At 40.0% G+C, this 16,197-nt stretch overlaps 1 protein-coding gene across 5 annotated transcripts in view; it reads right to left on the minus strand.

Moving 5' to 3' along the window:
* Window positions 1-1,677: 1,677 nt before the first annotated feature.
* The window catches only part of COL12A1 (collagen type XII alpha 1 chain), a 117,063-nt gene continuing 102,543 nt past the window's right edge, over window positions 1,678-16,197 (minus strand). For 4 of the 5 annotated variants that reach the window (XM_061207422.1, XM_061207420.1, XM_061207424.1 and 1 more), the window contains 8 exons: window positions 13,153-13,206; window positions 11,833-11,904; window positions 8,626-8,661; window positions 8,450-8,516; window positions 7,142-7,330; window positions 6,120-6,188; window positions 4,960-5,130; window positions 1,678-2,728 (listed from right to left, as the gene is read on the minus strand). In XM_061207422.1, the coding sequence (XP_061063405.1) occupies window positions 2,553-2,728; window positions 4,960-5,130; window positions 6,120-6,188; window positions 7,142-7,330; window positions 8,450-8,516; window positions 8,626-8,661; window positions 11,833-11,904; window positions 13,153-13,206 (834 nt within the window). In that variant the 3' untranslated portion in view covers window positions 1,678-2,552. Of the gene's footprint in view, window positions 2,729-3,514; window positions 3,936-4,959; window positions 5,131-6,119; window positions 6,189-7,141; window positions 7,331-8,449; window positions 8,517-8,625; window positions 8,662-11,832; window positions 11,905-13,152; window positions 13,207-16,197 lie in introns of those variants that run through there. The other variant, XM_061207423.1, reaches the window with a different exon arrangement.

Raw genomic sequence — 16,197 nt, forward strand, 5'->3', positions numbered from 1 at the left:
AACAGATGCTCACAAATATGAGAAAATATACATGCAGCCACCTATTCAACTTGCTAAATTGCTAATCCCATTGTACAAATATTCTATTAAAAAAAAAAAACTCAGTAATTAGGATCTATGTAAGCACTGTTTTTAAAGTTTGAAAACTCTCCCACAATAGACCTCATTAGAAGCTACCACCTCTTCCCACAGTTATTTCTGTCTAATTTCTTAAAAATAAGAGCCCTAGCTTCAAATAAGAGTTATAATGAATTTCTTATAATACTTCCAGATTTAAAGAACTAGAAAATGTGTTTCAAGTTGTTCTGTATTCCCTCAAAGGAAGTGTGAATAAATAAGCCAGCACCTACAGGTTTGATTTGGGGGGTGTGGGTTACCACTGGGTTTTAAACCCAGACTATCTGTCCATCTTCTCCCTATCACTTGTCAGTATGCACTCAGGGATTACAGAAATAATTTTAACTTCATCAAGGAGGAAATATACTATGAAAGTAAAAATCCCAACATATATCTCAGTTATGTATTAATTTGTGCTTAGGACTGCCTTGGCACCTCCCCCCTCTCCCAGCACAGACCAGAAGGTAGCAAATCTGCATCGCCAACATCAAGAATTGAACCCACGTCCAGCCGGTGAGGGAAGGTGGAATTCCTTTGCGCCTCAAATCCATGTGGCCCTGGGACCCAGCTGGGTCAGTGACAAGGAACTGAACCCATCTTCAGGCTCCTGATACAGAGGCTCATCATCAAGGAGTATCAGAAACCCAAATGAATCAGAAATTAATGAAGATAAATTCATAGAACCTTGAAAGATGAAAGAAAGCTCCTGCCCAGAAAGTAAGGGCTCCCAGGAAGGGAGAGGAGAGTATTTGATGATAAAACCAGGTGAGAACACAAGGCCTAGAGTCTTAGTCTTGCTCTGATACTGATTAGCCGAGTCTGTTTCTTCCTAACAGAAAGCAAAGAATTAGACTGGGATGATCTCAGCGGTCTCCTTCAACTTTAAAATGTACGTATCAGAAATTACAGACGAATGCTATGAATTTGGCAATCTGCTTGAAACCTCTTGATCACAATACATTTATTATCTAGTCCTTTTGATCGGCGTCTCCAGGAAGTATTTAACTCAAGATGTTTTGCTCTGTGGAAAATGTTCTTTCAGTACTTCTCTCCTCAATTGATGTCAGTTCTTTCAAACATTCACATTGTTTTCTTTGATATTTAAAATGATGTTATTGTATTCATAAAAGTAAAAAAAAAAGAAGGTATCACTAAATGTAAACATTTCCATTAAGGATTATCCTTTTTGCAGTTAAACATGCTATTGGGTAAAGTATGGTATAGGAAAGTGACTGAATGCATATGAAATCTTGTGGCTTGTTAAAGGTTGTTTGGTTGTTTGGGGTCTCCTAGGATACTTAGTTGTTTTTCCACCAACCCACACTTCCTCTACATTCCTAATAAAGCCTTTGGAATCTGCTGGGCTTTTTCAGGCTCTCTCACTACTCTCTTTCTATGACTTCACCACATCATTAAAAATCTAAAGTTATTTAGCATAATTTAATAGTATTAGCAAGATTTGTAACTGTATCCAAGGATATGAACTTGTTTGTTTTAACAACTGCCTGGACAGTCCAAAAGGCCATTAAAGAAAAAACATACCATGTCAAATTTTCAGTAGTTTTATTGAAAAATGCCTCTTTTGTTTCAGAAATAAATAATATAAGGCAGTGAAATTCACAATCTGCAGTTAAAATATAAAAGCAGCAATTCTATGTTCATAGTCTTGCAAACATTTTCCAACTGCTTTTGATAACTAAGAAACATTATGTTCTGGGGAAAAAAAGTTCATACTAAATGTACAACACAAACATGCAATTCCATCTCTGCAGAATAATCTGCAATTTGGTATAAATGTTAGCGTGTCTAAAACAAGGAGGTTTAAGGCAATATGGAACTGTATCCAGTTGATACAATAATTTCAGCTACATGGCTTAAGGTTTGTGGTTGTTAAAGGAGATGTATAAGAGCATACTATGCCCTAATGTATAACAGAAGATAGAAGAGGAAGATAAATAGTTGCAACAGAGTTGACTTTTCCCTCTTTTTTGGTTTTAGTAGGGGAACTGCTTGGATCGGGATGTAATTGAACTGCAAATAAGCAATGGAAAAGATAAACTGCCCTCTCGAAATACACAGTCGTTCTGGGTTCCAGGACTTACTGCTTAACCTAAGAGTTTCACTGAGGCTTCCCGCTGTGCTACCTAAAGGCACAAGGCGCCTTCTCTCCCTGCAGCTTTTGTGAACAAAGTATTTTGCAAGCACTTCAAGGGCAAAGGCAAAGACTTCTACAGACTGCGTGCAGCGAGCTAGGCTTCCTGCAGAAACAAGGTTCTCTACAGCCAGAAAGGGTACTCTCGGATGAAGCAACGCCGGAAGAAACGTGACAGATAACACGTGCACTGCTCCGTCTGACCTGTAAATGAGAATCCCAACACCTCCCCCCCCCAGCCTGGCCGTGCTGCGCGCGCGCGCGCGCGCGCGCGGTGTCAGGTTCACGGCCGGGGGCCGCGGAGCAGGGCGCGCCGCCAGCGCGCATGGGGAGGACGCTCCTCGGCGGGCTCGTCGGCGCCATAGTCCTCGTACTCGTCCGCCGTCCGCTCGGGCTCCACCGGCACGATGAAGGGCTCGCGCTCAGGCAGGTAGGCCCCGCCCTCGGGCACGTAGGGCTCTGTCCGATTCAACATTACAGTTATGGCATGATTTGGAAGGCACACACACACACACACACACACACACACACACACAGCAAAAGCTAAATCATCACCCGAGGGGATGGCACTCCAGTCTTAATCTCATAACTATAAATAGATAAATTACAATGTTCTGATTGCTTCCATTTGCAGAGAGAATTTGGTGATCAATAATGAAATGGCACTTGTTTTTAACCTTCAAAGATCTAGCAGTAAGTACAATCATTGCACAAATACCTGGGAAGGCTCAGAGACTGGGCCAAGGAGAACTGTAAACCAACCTAGGTAGGATATTTGCAAATCCCCAAGTGACTGTTCGTGACTTCAAACTCCTCAGTTCAAAGAACCATTTGGAAAGATGAGGAGGTGAGGGGAAGTTACATTGGCTCCTAGAAACTGAACTCTGGAGGTGAAAATCCACTATCACCAGGTAATATACAGTACATAACATTTTCTGTGGCTCTCTCCCCCGCGGCCTGAGTTACAGCTGGTGGGTGAGGACCACCAGTGACTACAGCGAAACAGGAAGAGAAGAAGTGACTCTAAAACTGTGGTTTGAAAATTGCGATTACAAAATCCAAATGAAAGTACATGTACAAAAGGTAATCATAGTAAGACACCTGCCCTGAATCAGACACATCGCTAACAAGCTAGAGATGAGGAGATTCTATTTGGTGTTATTCCGGCAGAGAGCAAGCATCAGGCAGAAGCTGACTGCACAGGACTGTTAAGTGATTTTAGTGGACAGGATCACATACAAATCATTTACAAGCCATAATTAGTTTATTATTTACATAGGATATTTCTCTTTAACCAGGTTAATTGTTTTTCTCAAAATGGCATCATCTCTGCGGTTAGTAGTTTTATTATGCGCCTCTTTCAAAGCTGAGGCCCCTCATGAGCTGTGTGTTTGAACTTTTTTTTTAAATAATATTTTTCTACATTATTACTGAAATGCATCAGGCTTATAAACTAACACCACTGCTTTTGTCTCATTCAAGTTAGTAATAAAGAGTCTCCACCCTCCGTTATGATGTCCACCCGGTTCATTAACCATATCTGTGGTGAGATTTCCATACAGACTCATTTCCTAATAAGCACGTGCGCAAACATCTCAGAAACAGGATTTTCATGTATTCAAACTGTAAGCAGCACTGGCGACTTAGAAAATGTGTTAGCCGGAACCTGAAACAGGTCAAAGATGATAGTTTTTAAAAGTTGAATTACTATGCAAAAAAACATCTATACACATTCATCTAAGTATGTAATGGTTAAAGTATATATGTATATATCCATATATTTCAAGTTATGCACACATACCAGAAGGCAGAGGTAATTCAAATTTCTTTTATAAAGAGTGAAATTGTAATTTTGTGAATGGCTTGCTTGAGAAATTTACGATTCAGGATTACTTTTTGGTCATATGTAAGTATGCACATAAATATATAGATATATAGATATTTAGATATTCAACTACTCATGCACTACTTGCTAGTAGCCAACCATATCAAACAGCAGTATCATTTTTAAAACTTGCAAGATGCTTGAGGGTGTGCTGATGAAAAGGTCACCGCTGCCCGCTGCCCACAGCATTAATATATTTATTTTCAGATCAGCATATCGCCTTTATCCCCCACAGTCCCCCAAATCAGGCTTAAAAGACTTCTGCCTCCCGTAATTGTCAAGTCCTAGAATTTCATGACTGACTCTAAAAACATTAAGTCCCAGAGTTTATAAATATTAATTCCACGGACAATGTGAAATAGTGAAATATTTTCAGTTGTCTGCACCATGTTATCAAATAGTCTGCCTACACATTAGAGTCTCAAAACAATTTTTTAGATATATTCTTGTATTCAACAAATCCCTCTTCCCAGCCTTTAGGGTTAAAAAAAAAAAAAAAAAAAAAACAGTCAATTGGTAGCATTCTTTGAACTCCCAAGAGAAATAAAGAGAGGTTTATGATGTGATTTGGTAAGTGCAGAAGTATAGAAAGGAGGAGAAAATAATTATTCAACTCCTAACAGTGAAATAATGTTATAAAATTAACATTAATTCTTTTGAGAGAGAATAACAAAACATACAACTGAAAGAGTTGATATCTTCAAGAAATCCTCAAATCAACTTTCCTTCAGTCCTAGGGAACTTCATTTCCATAAAGGTTTTTTAATTCAGGTGAATTTGGGCCCCTATAATGGCAACAACATACCTGGATAGCCTTGTCCATTGTATGGGATGCTGGCGCACTGGGAAGAGTCACAGTATCCAGGAGGACCTGGGGGGCCTCGGATACCTGAGTTTCCAGGACGACCAGGGGGACCTGGAGGACCTCTTGAACCTGTGGACCCTGGTGGACCCGTTCTGGATTCTCCTTGTGGACCTATTATGGGTTTAAAACAAATATTTCCCCTCTTGTCAAACACATCTCCTGAGGCAGTCAACAATACTTTGGCACCTCCACTACTTCAAGACTAGACGATTCACTAGTGTATGGTAAGAAAATATTTCCTTAAGAAATCACCAGTATGACCCAGTGTAGAACTTTCTTACCAGTGATTCAAGAATTAATGCCAAAAATCCAACTATGTTAATGATTTTATTCAAAGAAAACTGACTTAGCAAGAATTGAGCCAAACTAAAGATATCAATGAGTTCTCTGGTTTGCTCCCGCTGTCTTAGAGATAAGACTAGCTGCAGGAAATGGCTGTGGTAGCCAAGGCAGACAGTCAGGATGCCTGCTCCACGCCTCCAGACTACGTGAAGCAGTGTTATCTCTGGATCAAGTGACACGTACTCATGGTTAACATAAATGTAAAGATTTAACCTCTAGGACGGACCATGGTTGCAAGGGTCTCACGGACCTTATAACGAAGAAAAAAATTCATTTTCAATCTAGTAAACAAAATGCACAGAACAACCATTATTTCCTTCCAAAACATTAATAAAGAAACTGTGAATGAAATCTTGCAATGCGTCAGGATTTCTAATGAGAGTATATTTCCTCAGTCTACTAGCGACATCTTAAAGAATACCAGAAGGAACAGGAAATGACACCATCCTTAAAGGCTATGAGGCCAAACAAAACAAATAGGAATCCCATAAAAAGAAAACAACAACCCTCTGTGTCACTAAAACTCAAACCCTCATATATTAAAGTTAGAGTGAATGCTTAAATAGAACGCACTGAAACATTTTTTGAACAAAGAGAACATAAAAATGAGGAGGTTATACAAGTGGGACTTCTTGCTAAAATATATTCCGTGATGGTCAGTATGCCTGAAGCTAACAGGATGAGTTTGTGCATCTCGTGGGGTCGTATGCTGTCTCAGTAATGATATGTTCACTTGTTTGATGTACTAGCAAACCTACCTGAGGGGCCAGGCAGCCCTCGAGGTCCTGGAGATCCAGTACCCCTTTCGCCCTTCTCTCCCGGCAAACCTAAGCAAGCACGAAATGGGAAAACACAGAGGGAAAATTACCCGGAAATATGTAGTCTTCATCGGAACTGATAGTACTTGATTCAAGTCATTCATTTCCCTTAGTGAAAGCAGAACCCAATTTTTCACAGAAGTCCACTCTTTAAGCCAAATTCTTTCTAGACATTTGTGTAATTCCAGATTCATGGCCAAGAAACAAATCTGGCTACAAGTCAGGGGAAAAATTATTTGAAGAAAACAAACACATCTAATATATTATTTTAGAAACAGTAATTAAGAACAGAAATCTTGAATAAATAGTTACAACTCACTGAAGACATCTTAAAGGTATCTTATCTTTAGTAGCTCTATCAGTACCGCATCCAAATAATCAGAATTATAGACATAGCTAAGATTTCCGCAGAATGTTAACCATCACTTTGACAAAAGTGAGTACCCAGCATCCTGAAACATCTGGAATCAGATAATCCTGTTTTTCTTCTTTTCCTTCAGTTACACTTATCTACCATGAAGCTAAAGCCAAATAAACACATAAGACCAGTTTCCAGACCCTGAATAAAGGAACCAGAAGAGTTTAGATCTAAAATCTTAGGGCTGCTTACATTCAGTTGCTGCCCAGCTCTTGCCAGTCAAAACAATTAATAAGATTTTATGCCTGATTCACTTTGCCAGGATACAGTTTTTCCCATTAACGACAACAACAATCAGAAAATAGCATTGTCTTTACTGAGATCTCATGACAAAATCTTCCTGTTTTCTAAGACAGGGATCTCTACAGCCTGCAGCTGCCTAGAAAGAAAGACAGGTTCATGGATGCACGGCTCTTCTGGGGCTGTCCAAACAAGACCAGTGTAGTTTGCTAAGTCCAGTCTTCTACATGCTTTTCAACCAGACCCAGCTCCTACACTTGCAGATTCCTTCCTTTATCCCTATGCAGCAGTCAGGAATGCCTACCTCGTTCACCCGGGGGTCCCTGCATCCCTGGTGTGCCCGGGAAGCCTGGCCGCCCCCCAGGTCCTGGTTCTCCTCTGGTTCCCGCGCTGCCAGGGGGCCCTGGAGGACCCGGTGGGCCTGGTTGGTTGCGACTAGAGTGGTAGTCGTTTGGAATCTGATTCAGCATCTGATTGAATCTGCTCATCTGACCTAAAAAAATAAGTAAGACTTATTAGTAAGAAACCCAACAAGGGAGGGATGAGAGGATGAAATGGTTTTCTCTTAGTGTCTGGTGAAATCCACCTCTGTTCCTGCACCCTCCAGCAAACATTCTAATTAGAATCCTAAAACTGAAATAAAACACTCCAGTCATTCTGGACAAAATGATCCCTGATAAACAACCGTCTCCACAAAATATTGACCAGTAAGCCATCAGCATTACTATAAACATCAAGGAGTTGTGAAAGTTTAACAGGGTTCTGATATAAAGCCCTGAGGTTTGCCCAATGATGTCACTCAAAAGAGAACCTTTTTTAAATTAATAAATTATAGCATTTTCGTGTGTGTGCCTATGGCAGCGATAATGAGGCTTTAGTGTAAACTGGAATCACCTGTGGGATACACTGAAAACTACAAATTTCTGGGCCTCATCTCCAAAGACAGTGAGTGACCAGGTTTAGGGCGTGGCCCAGGAGTCTCATTTCTCGCGCGCAGCATAGGTGAGTGTAACGCAGGTGCTTCTCAGGACCACACTGGGAGACACCTGGACTAAGGTTTCCGAAAAGGGGGGCCCTGAGTTGGAGGCCACACTCAGTTTGCAGGCACTGAGCCTTGTCACTTAATAGGTCTCATGGAATAAGGAGAAAGAGTCTGTGCAAAATAACGAGGCAAGAAAAAGTTCCCCATCAACAGGGACTTTCTAGGATCAAATTAATCTCAGTGGTCCTCCAGAAAAACTCAAAGGTCATAACTTAAAAGAGCCAATGTTTGCTGCTTCAGTGTACAATGAGGTGAAGATCACTAAAAATCCTAATACTGAAACTGAAAGGCCCTTTTAAAATACAATTTTGTATCAGACTGAATGTAACGATAACAGGCTATTATTTTACCTTGGGTTATTGTTTTATCTTAATAATAGTCATTAAAATATCATTGGCTTTATCTAACAGGATACAAAACTGACAATGTATAAAAATAAGAGCTCATGAAAATGAAATAGAAACATATATCTTTGAAAGTTTATGACACAAACTGCATTTTCCTGCAATTAACTAAAAAAAAAAAAAACAAAAACACACACTCATACATTAAAAGGAAAAGAAATTTTACCACTTATCAGTTGTTCACAGACTTGTCTTGCAACTGCTCGCATCATGTTCTGGGAAGCAATGTCTCCCTAGTTAATTAAATCAATAGGTAGGATCAGCATATTATTTCCATCGTTTCAGAGTTCAGTGTTTAACACACGATATAAATTTGTAAGTCAAATTTTAAGAAATACATACTCTATCACCTTTCTCTCCTTTCAATCCCGATGGACCCTGAAATATAGGAATTTCAGATATTAGAAACTGACAAACATGGTCTAAAATGACTCATGAATGGACAGGATGATGAAAGAGGGCAAGGTCTGCTTTCTAACAAATTAGCAAAATGACACATCACATTTACATCCATGTTACTCACATTTTGCTTGTCTGTCAAAAGGAATCTAATCTGTCTCCCTGTCTCTCTCTCTCCCTCTCTCAGAAGCACGTGTCCTCCAATGTAGTGCTGAGATGTGAATTTTATGATCACCAATTTAGAAGTTAGGCACTGTGCATACATTTTATGATGCCATTCGCAATATAGGTCTGGAACTGAAACACACGTACAATTGCCCTTGCTACCATTCTACTTTCCTTTACATCACCATGGCTGGGGAGCTCAGGTGGTTATTTTAGGTTGTGCATGAGGTTAATCTTGGTTCAGTTAGAACCCATAAGAACCTGTTCTAGTAAGAGCTTTCTGTCAATTCCCTAACTAAATATATATCTGTAACCTCTTCCAGTGATTTTTTTGTGCACTGGGCATGAAAGGAACCACGTGCCTCCCTTATTAAAGGGCTCAATCCAAATGGTGGTTCCCACATCCAAACGCAACCACAGAACATTTGTCCCTATTCTGTCAGGCCTCTCACTGGCCATGAGAGGATCTTGGAACAAGTCTTCCTTCTAGGGCAAGAAGTTTTTGTCTTTCAATATATCTCCAGGCTGCCAGCTGAAAGGAACACCCAAACCGTTGACAAATCTGATGGTCAGATAACATCCCAAACCAAACTGCCTCTTACCGTCTCCAAGACTCTTGCCTGAACGGCTCCAATATCCTCCTAACTGGTCCTCCTGCATCCCGTTTGGCCCCTTTTGAGTCTGTTCTCCACAGAGAAGCCAGACTGATATTTTTAACAAGAAAATTGGCCCGTGTCACTCTTTGGCTCCAAGGGCTTCCCATCACACTAAGAATAAGATAAGAGATCCTCACCATGGGCTGGGGGGTCCACACGGTCACCTCTGCCCAGCTAGCTGACCTCATCTTCCATCCCTCTCCCCTCACTCCCTTTACTTGCGGTGCCCGGGCCTCTCTGCTGTTCCTTCCACGTGCCACCTTCATCCTCCCTTGGCCTTTGTTCATGCTGTTCCCACTGCCTGCTCCCTTGCTTCATTCCACCTCCTCAGACAGGCTCCCTGACTGCTGTATCTGAAATAGCCCCCTTCCACCACCACAGTTACCCCCTAACCCTTTACTCTGTGTTTCTTTTCTTTGTTATCACTCATCATCACCAGAAACCATATTGTTTATTTACATTTTGGGGTCTATATCCTCCACTAGAATCTCCATGAGGGCAAGGACTTTGTCTTGTTTACGTTTATATCCCCAGACCTTAGAACACCGACGAGCACATTTAGGCACCAAACAAATGCGTGTTGAGTAAATGAATAAAAATATTCCATCAGCAGTTCCTAGAAACATCCACTACACAACATCAGGTTTTACAAGTTAGCAAGAAGACACCACTGGTTCCAAGAGCTAATGACATAAGCTAACAGTGACTGAGCTAAGCTCTCTGCTAAGACCTTTATACTCCCGTCTGCTAGTTTTGGTTTTAGAAACTAAAGGTAAGATAGAAGAGAGAAGAAAAGGAGAGGTAATTTGCTACCTTAGAAGGATGAGGAAGATAAAAGGGGCAAAGGGGGTAGGTAAGATCCAAATAAATGTTACCAAATTATAGTCATAAGAAAAACTGGAGTTTGACTGCCCTTTGCTAAAAGTACTGGACTCTTATGGAAACATTATTTAGTTTGGAGCCTTTTGTAAATTTTAGGAAATTTTTTTTTTACATTTACTGCTACTTTGTTCCCATGTGTTCTTTTTTAATTTACTGCCACTCTGAGATTGTTCTAGGATATATGATCTAGAACTCATCTTTATTGCCAGTATCTAGAGCTCTCATTTCAAGTAAAGGAAGCAGAAGTTTCTTTCAGGTTTCTAACTTCAGCCATCAATTACATCAGTGATATTCTCACATTAGACTCTTTCAGTCATAGCAAAAGGAAATACAATTCTGAAGGGGTTAACAAGTTCCGTGTACTTTTAAGTGCTCTTGTGAAGTTTCTGTCATGATTCACTGAGGAAAAGAAAGTAATAAAGTCATATGCTAGAGTACACACAGAGTATGAAGTACATCAGGAGTCCTTTCATCTTTATGCTGCTTGCTTAATTTTATGTAAACATAGAAGGCAGGCCATATCACATAAAGATTCTAAGTTAGTTTGACATTAAAAAAATTTTTAAGCTTGGGTTTATATAACTTTGGACAATACTTCAGAAGAGAGAAGTTCTGTTCAGAGAACAGCCCTGATAGATGTGTCATTACTAATAATTGGACTTGTTGATCTTTGAGATAAATTTTTATATTTCAGAATTCTATTCAGACAAAAAAAACCTGCTTAAAATAAATTCATTCCTCATACATACAAATAAGGAAGAGCTTGTAACGAAGAATATGGAGCCCAACAGTCATTACAAATACTTCTGGATATTTTAGACACTATGAATTCAGTTTTGGAGATACTGATTTGAAGATAGAAGATATGCATTATACCATCTCAACTATTATTTTAATCAAGACATCTGATGAAAAGAAAATTAAACTGGATGTAAATTGGAGCAGGGCAGTATAAAAAAGTCTAATGGTGGGTGAGATAAATCCTTTTAATTCTGGGACTAATGTTCTAGCAACCTCAGCGCAAGAGAAAAGAGCCAGCGGTGTGGCTATAGGATACTGACAAAGGGTTAACTTCTGCAGAGCACCCATGGAGGCGCCATGCACCATCATGTATTTTTCTATCTTAAGCTGCATACCGCTCCTAAATAAAAAGAATGATGTTGCTGACCCAGCTCTGAGTGTTTATTCAGTGCAGAAATATGTGTCTTGGCTCATAATCCCATTCTCCTTTTAAAGAAACCCTATGACCACAATTTTCATCCCAGAATGTTATAACTTAGAGAGAAAATTTTTAGAACTAGTACCAAGTTAAATCCATGGGTTTAGCATAGCTGCAACAAATGCTTCACACACATTACAGCAGAGATAACATAAATATGCCACAGCCTTGCAGTCTCCTCATTCATGGCCACAGTGGAATGACTAGGCATGCAAGCCGTCCACTTACTGGTCTGCCGTGGTCTCCGGGTTTTCCTGGTTTCCCACTCGGTCCTGTGACTCCTGGAGAGCCTGGGCTTCCCTACAACACAGGGAAACTTACTATCAAAGAAGAATTTCATCTAAAGTAAACTAACAAAGCATGGCTGGTTTTAAAAGCTTTTAGCACATAATCACATACTAAGGAAGAGCAAAATCAAATTTTAAGATAACATGGAGGAAAAAAGTCTTGAAAATTCCCATTCAATCTTTATGGACTATATTTAATCAGTTTCACTATTCACAGACTGTGATCCTAGTAAATTGGCTGCTAAGTGAATTTGCAGAAAGCAATTCCTATTAGTTTGTTTCTATTACCAAACCAGAAAACTCATCAAAAGACAGGAGTGAACTCTGGCTGGGGAAAAAATTGAGAAGGTAACTGGGCACCATGTGGTGGAGTTTCCCCTTGTCTCTTGGGAGTTGTATCTCAGCCTAGAAACTCACTTTTTCTTTGGTGCATTCAAATAAAGGGTGCCTCCTCTTCTATCATATCAGCACCCTCCATCCCATCAAAACCATAAGGATTTCTCCCTGTTCCTTTTAGCACAGCTTTAAGACATTTTAGCAACATCAGATTTTTGTAAAACAATCCTTTATTCATCAATTATGTAAATTTTAATCTCTGTAGTAAATACTTTAAATCAAAGTTTATTATACATTTTCAACTCTACTTGAGAACATATCTATTAAACATAAATAATAAAATTATTTTAACATATGCTCTCCAGTCTTCATATCCAGCCAGAAGCCATGAAGAGCATCCATCAACTCAAACAATGTAATTGTGATCTCACCTGGATGCAGGTGTACAGATGCTTCTTTCGAAATCATTGGCTTCAGTATTTTCCCCAAAGATCTTAATTAGAAAACCTACTCGGGTAAAACTTACTTCCTCTGAATGACTTAAAGCTGTTTGGTAATTAATGTCCTTAAAATTCAAATATCATAGGCTACAGACTCTTAAAATTCTAGAACAGGAAGTAACCAGTAAGGTCATAAAACCTACCACTTAATGTGGGCATGGAAGGAACTGGTTGGTGAGGGGTATTTTTGTTGTTGTTGTTTTTCAAATATAACTTGATTAAACAGAAAGACTCTCTATTTTAACACCTCTGTTTTCTCTAGCCCATTTTGATTTAGGAGAATAAAAACAAGTAGCTCCCTCGACGGTGTGCCCCCCAGCACAGATGGAACATGCCTCAAAGGTCAGGTTACCAGGCTCTTCCCTAGCAAGTGGGGTTAGGGGTTTAGGGTGGGGAGACAAGAGTGTCACCTATTCCATTCTTACCGGTGGCCCAGGGGGGCCCCTAGGTCCCATTGCTCCATCTTTTCCAGTAAAACCCTATTGTAAAAATGAAATTAATTACAGATTAGTGAAATAATGACCAAGTAAAATGGAAAGACACTAGACAGGTTGATAAGAGTGACAGGTGAGGGATTTAACCCAACTGCAGGTAACCTTTCAATATAAAGACAAATATGCCAAAAAATGTTTTCCATTTAAGTTATGTTTTTTATTGAATAATTCATTTCTATACTCAGTCGTTTATATAGTTATAAATAAAATCATTTTAAGAATCAATCCAGTCTTCTCTGAAGAAAGCAGATTCCTTTTATGAAGATACTCACTTTTACTTTTTTTATAAGAGTGTAAAGAAGTCTAAAGGAAGACTAGCCCTTTCTACCAGAAAGTCAACGTCGACTAACTGGCCCAGGAATGATCAAAGTAAGATGCAGGGAGTGTTGCATCACAGAAGATGCAGGAGGGGCCAACCACCCGGTTAGAAAACTCCCTTCCTTGTTTCCTAAGCAACACCAGACAGCCAGGGCAGGGCCACTGATGCTTCACTCCTGAGGGATTTCTCTCCTCCCCTCCAAGAAAGAGGCAAAACTATCTTAACTCCTCCACTCAGAAGAAAGGAAAACCTCAATCCTCACTCAATTTTTTTATCGGTCCGTCTCTCCTCATCTCACAGAAACGCCAGACCTAGTCAGGGTTGCACTGGGAGGAGAGATCTGTACAGAAGCACCGGGCATCTCTGTGCAGCTTGCATGGTGCCAAATGACCTCTGCCTGGAATGAGTCACTCGCTGCCCAGTTAGCATTCATCCCAAGTACAGATCTCTGAAATCCAGCCAAGGATTTCTGAGTCAGGTCGTTTTTTGTGTTGCTGCATTCCTCTGTCAAAGGAGATTTTTGTCTCCTTTGAGAATAAGTGTTAATTTTATGCATATTCTTGGATTCTAGCACAAATCATGAACATTTGGATCAATACCTCCATTAAGTAGCCACACTCCCATTGATTTTACAAAAGAGGAAGTTTAACTTATTTCTTTAAAATTGTGTTAGAAATATTCCACCCCCTGCAAAAAAAAAAATTTTTTTTCAGAAACTTATAAACATTTCAGACTGTTTTCTGGAAGATCTAGGCCTGCTTAACAAAAAACAGACTACAAGTTCATCTCATATAACATCAACACTGCTTCTGAGAGCCACTTAAGAAGCAGAAATGCTAGGAGTATTGCTTGGACAGTTCAAATGGCATTTCTACCATCTAAATTTCCTCCAGCTGCTGTAGAAGATACACTTTTTTTTTCACTTTTTTTGGCTAAGTATCATATCTCTGAATAATCCTCCTTCAGTCATCCTAAGAACTTCCTGATCAACCATTTTCTCTTTTTTTTCTAGCTTTATTGGGGTATAATTGACAAATAAAAATTGTATGTATTTGTGGCGTACATGTGGTGTTTTGATATATGTATACGTTGTGAAATGATTACCGCAATCAAGATAACACATGCATCACCTCACACAGTTATCATTTTCTTATGTAGGAGAATATTTAAGAGGTACTCTACTGGCAAATTTCAAATACACAATATGGTATTAACTATAGTCATCACACTGTACATTAGATCTCCAGAACTTATCTTGCATAACTGAAACTCTGTATCCTTTTTTAAAAAATTTTTATTGGGGTGTAGTTGCTTTACAATGTTGTATTAGTTTCTACTGTACAGCAAAGTGTATCAGCTATACGCATACATATATCCCCTCTTTTTTGGATTTCCTTCCCATTTAGGTCACCACAGAGCACTGAATAGAGTTCCCTGTGCTATACAGTAGGTTCTCATTAGTTATCTATTTTATACATAGTATCAATAGTGTATATATGTCAATCTCCATGAAACTTTATATCCTTTGTCTAATATCTCCCCATTTCTCCCTCTTCCCCTGCCCCTGGCAACCACCACTGTACTCTGTTTCCATGAGCTCAACTCTTTAAGGATTCCATACATTAAGTGAGATCATGCAGTATTTATCTTTCTGTGCTTGGCTTATTTCAGCTGGCATGTCCTCCAAGTTCAAGGTTCATCCGTGTTGTTGCAAATGACAGGATTTCCCTCTTCTTTAAGACAGAGTAATATTCCATTATATACATGATATATATATCACATTTTTTAATCCATTCATCCACGGATGGACACTTTGGTGTAACCAACCATCTTCTTTTAGAAGAAATACATATCTAAGTTGGGGTGAAGCGGATTTTATTCTGATGGCCTCAGAAGGGCTACCACTGAGCCATCTGTAGAACTTTGTAATTTTTTTTTATTCTCCATTTTCAAAACTGTAGCAGTTATTGCTGCTTCACTCTGTGGGAGGGTGGCTGAGAGGACCTATGGTTGCTTTCACAGATACACTGCATGTCACGCCTGCACCTGTGGTTCTCTTGCTACTTTCTGACAGTCCCCAAAGCTGTGCCTCATTTGAAAATCATCTGTGCTGAAGGTAACCCATGCCTCCTGCTCCTACCAACTCCACCTCGGTAACATGTCTTCCTCACCATGGTCCTTGGGCTTGCTCTCCTGAGCTTTCTTCTCTTCTCTTCTACCACAGGGTTCAACTTTCTTTCTTTCTTTTATTTTTCAGCGGAGATGCCTGCACCCAAAGTCTAACTTTCCAAAACTGTTTATGTTCCCTCAGCTGTGCCTTCTCCTCTCAGCATTAGCAGTAGGAAACTAAGTGGTAGGTCGGTGTACAAGACTGTGATGGAAAAAGGCAAGTGATTTCCTGAAGACTTTCCTCACCCTCAACACGAGAGTCCTGGGTGGCCTCACCAGGACTGGATTCACAGGTTAGAACTAGACGAACGCAGTCCTTCCCACTCCCTCACTTTTCAGGGACACAGCGATGGCAGCGGTGGCTGCCTGACTGACAGTTCCAGAGGAGCATCTTGATGGGACGGCACTGGCCACCCAGCGAGTCTGCACAAAGCCCGCACTGCATCAGTGTGATGGGCCCAACAGGGCTTCAGTAGTAGCGGCAGCAA

The sequence above is a fragment of the Eubalaena glacialis genome, chromosome 12, assembly GCF_028564815.1.
Source record: "Eubalaena glacialis isolate mEubGla1 chromosome 12, mEubGla1.1.hap2.+ XY, whole genome shotgun sequence".
In the NCBI taxonomy this organism is placed as follows: Eukaryota; Metazoa; Chordata; class Mammalia; order Artiodactyla; family Balaenidae; genus Eubalaena; species Eubalaena glacialis.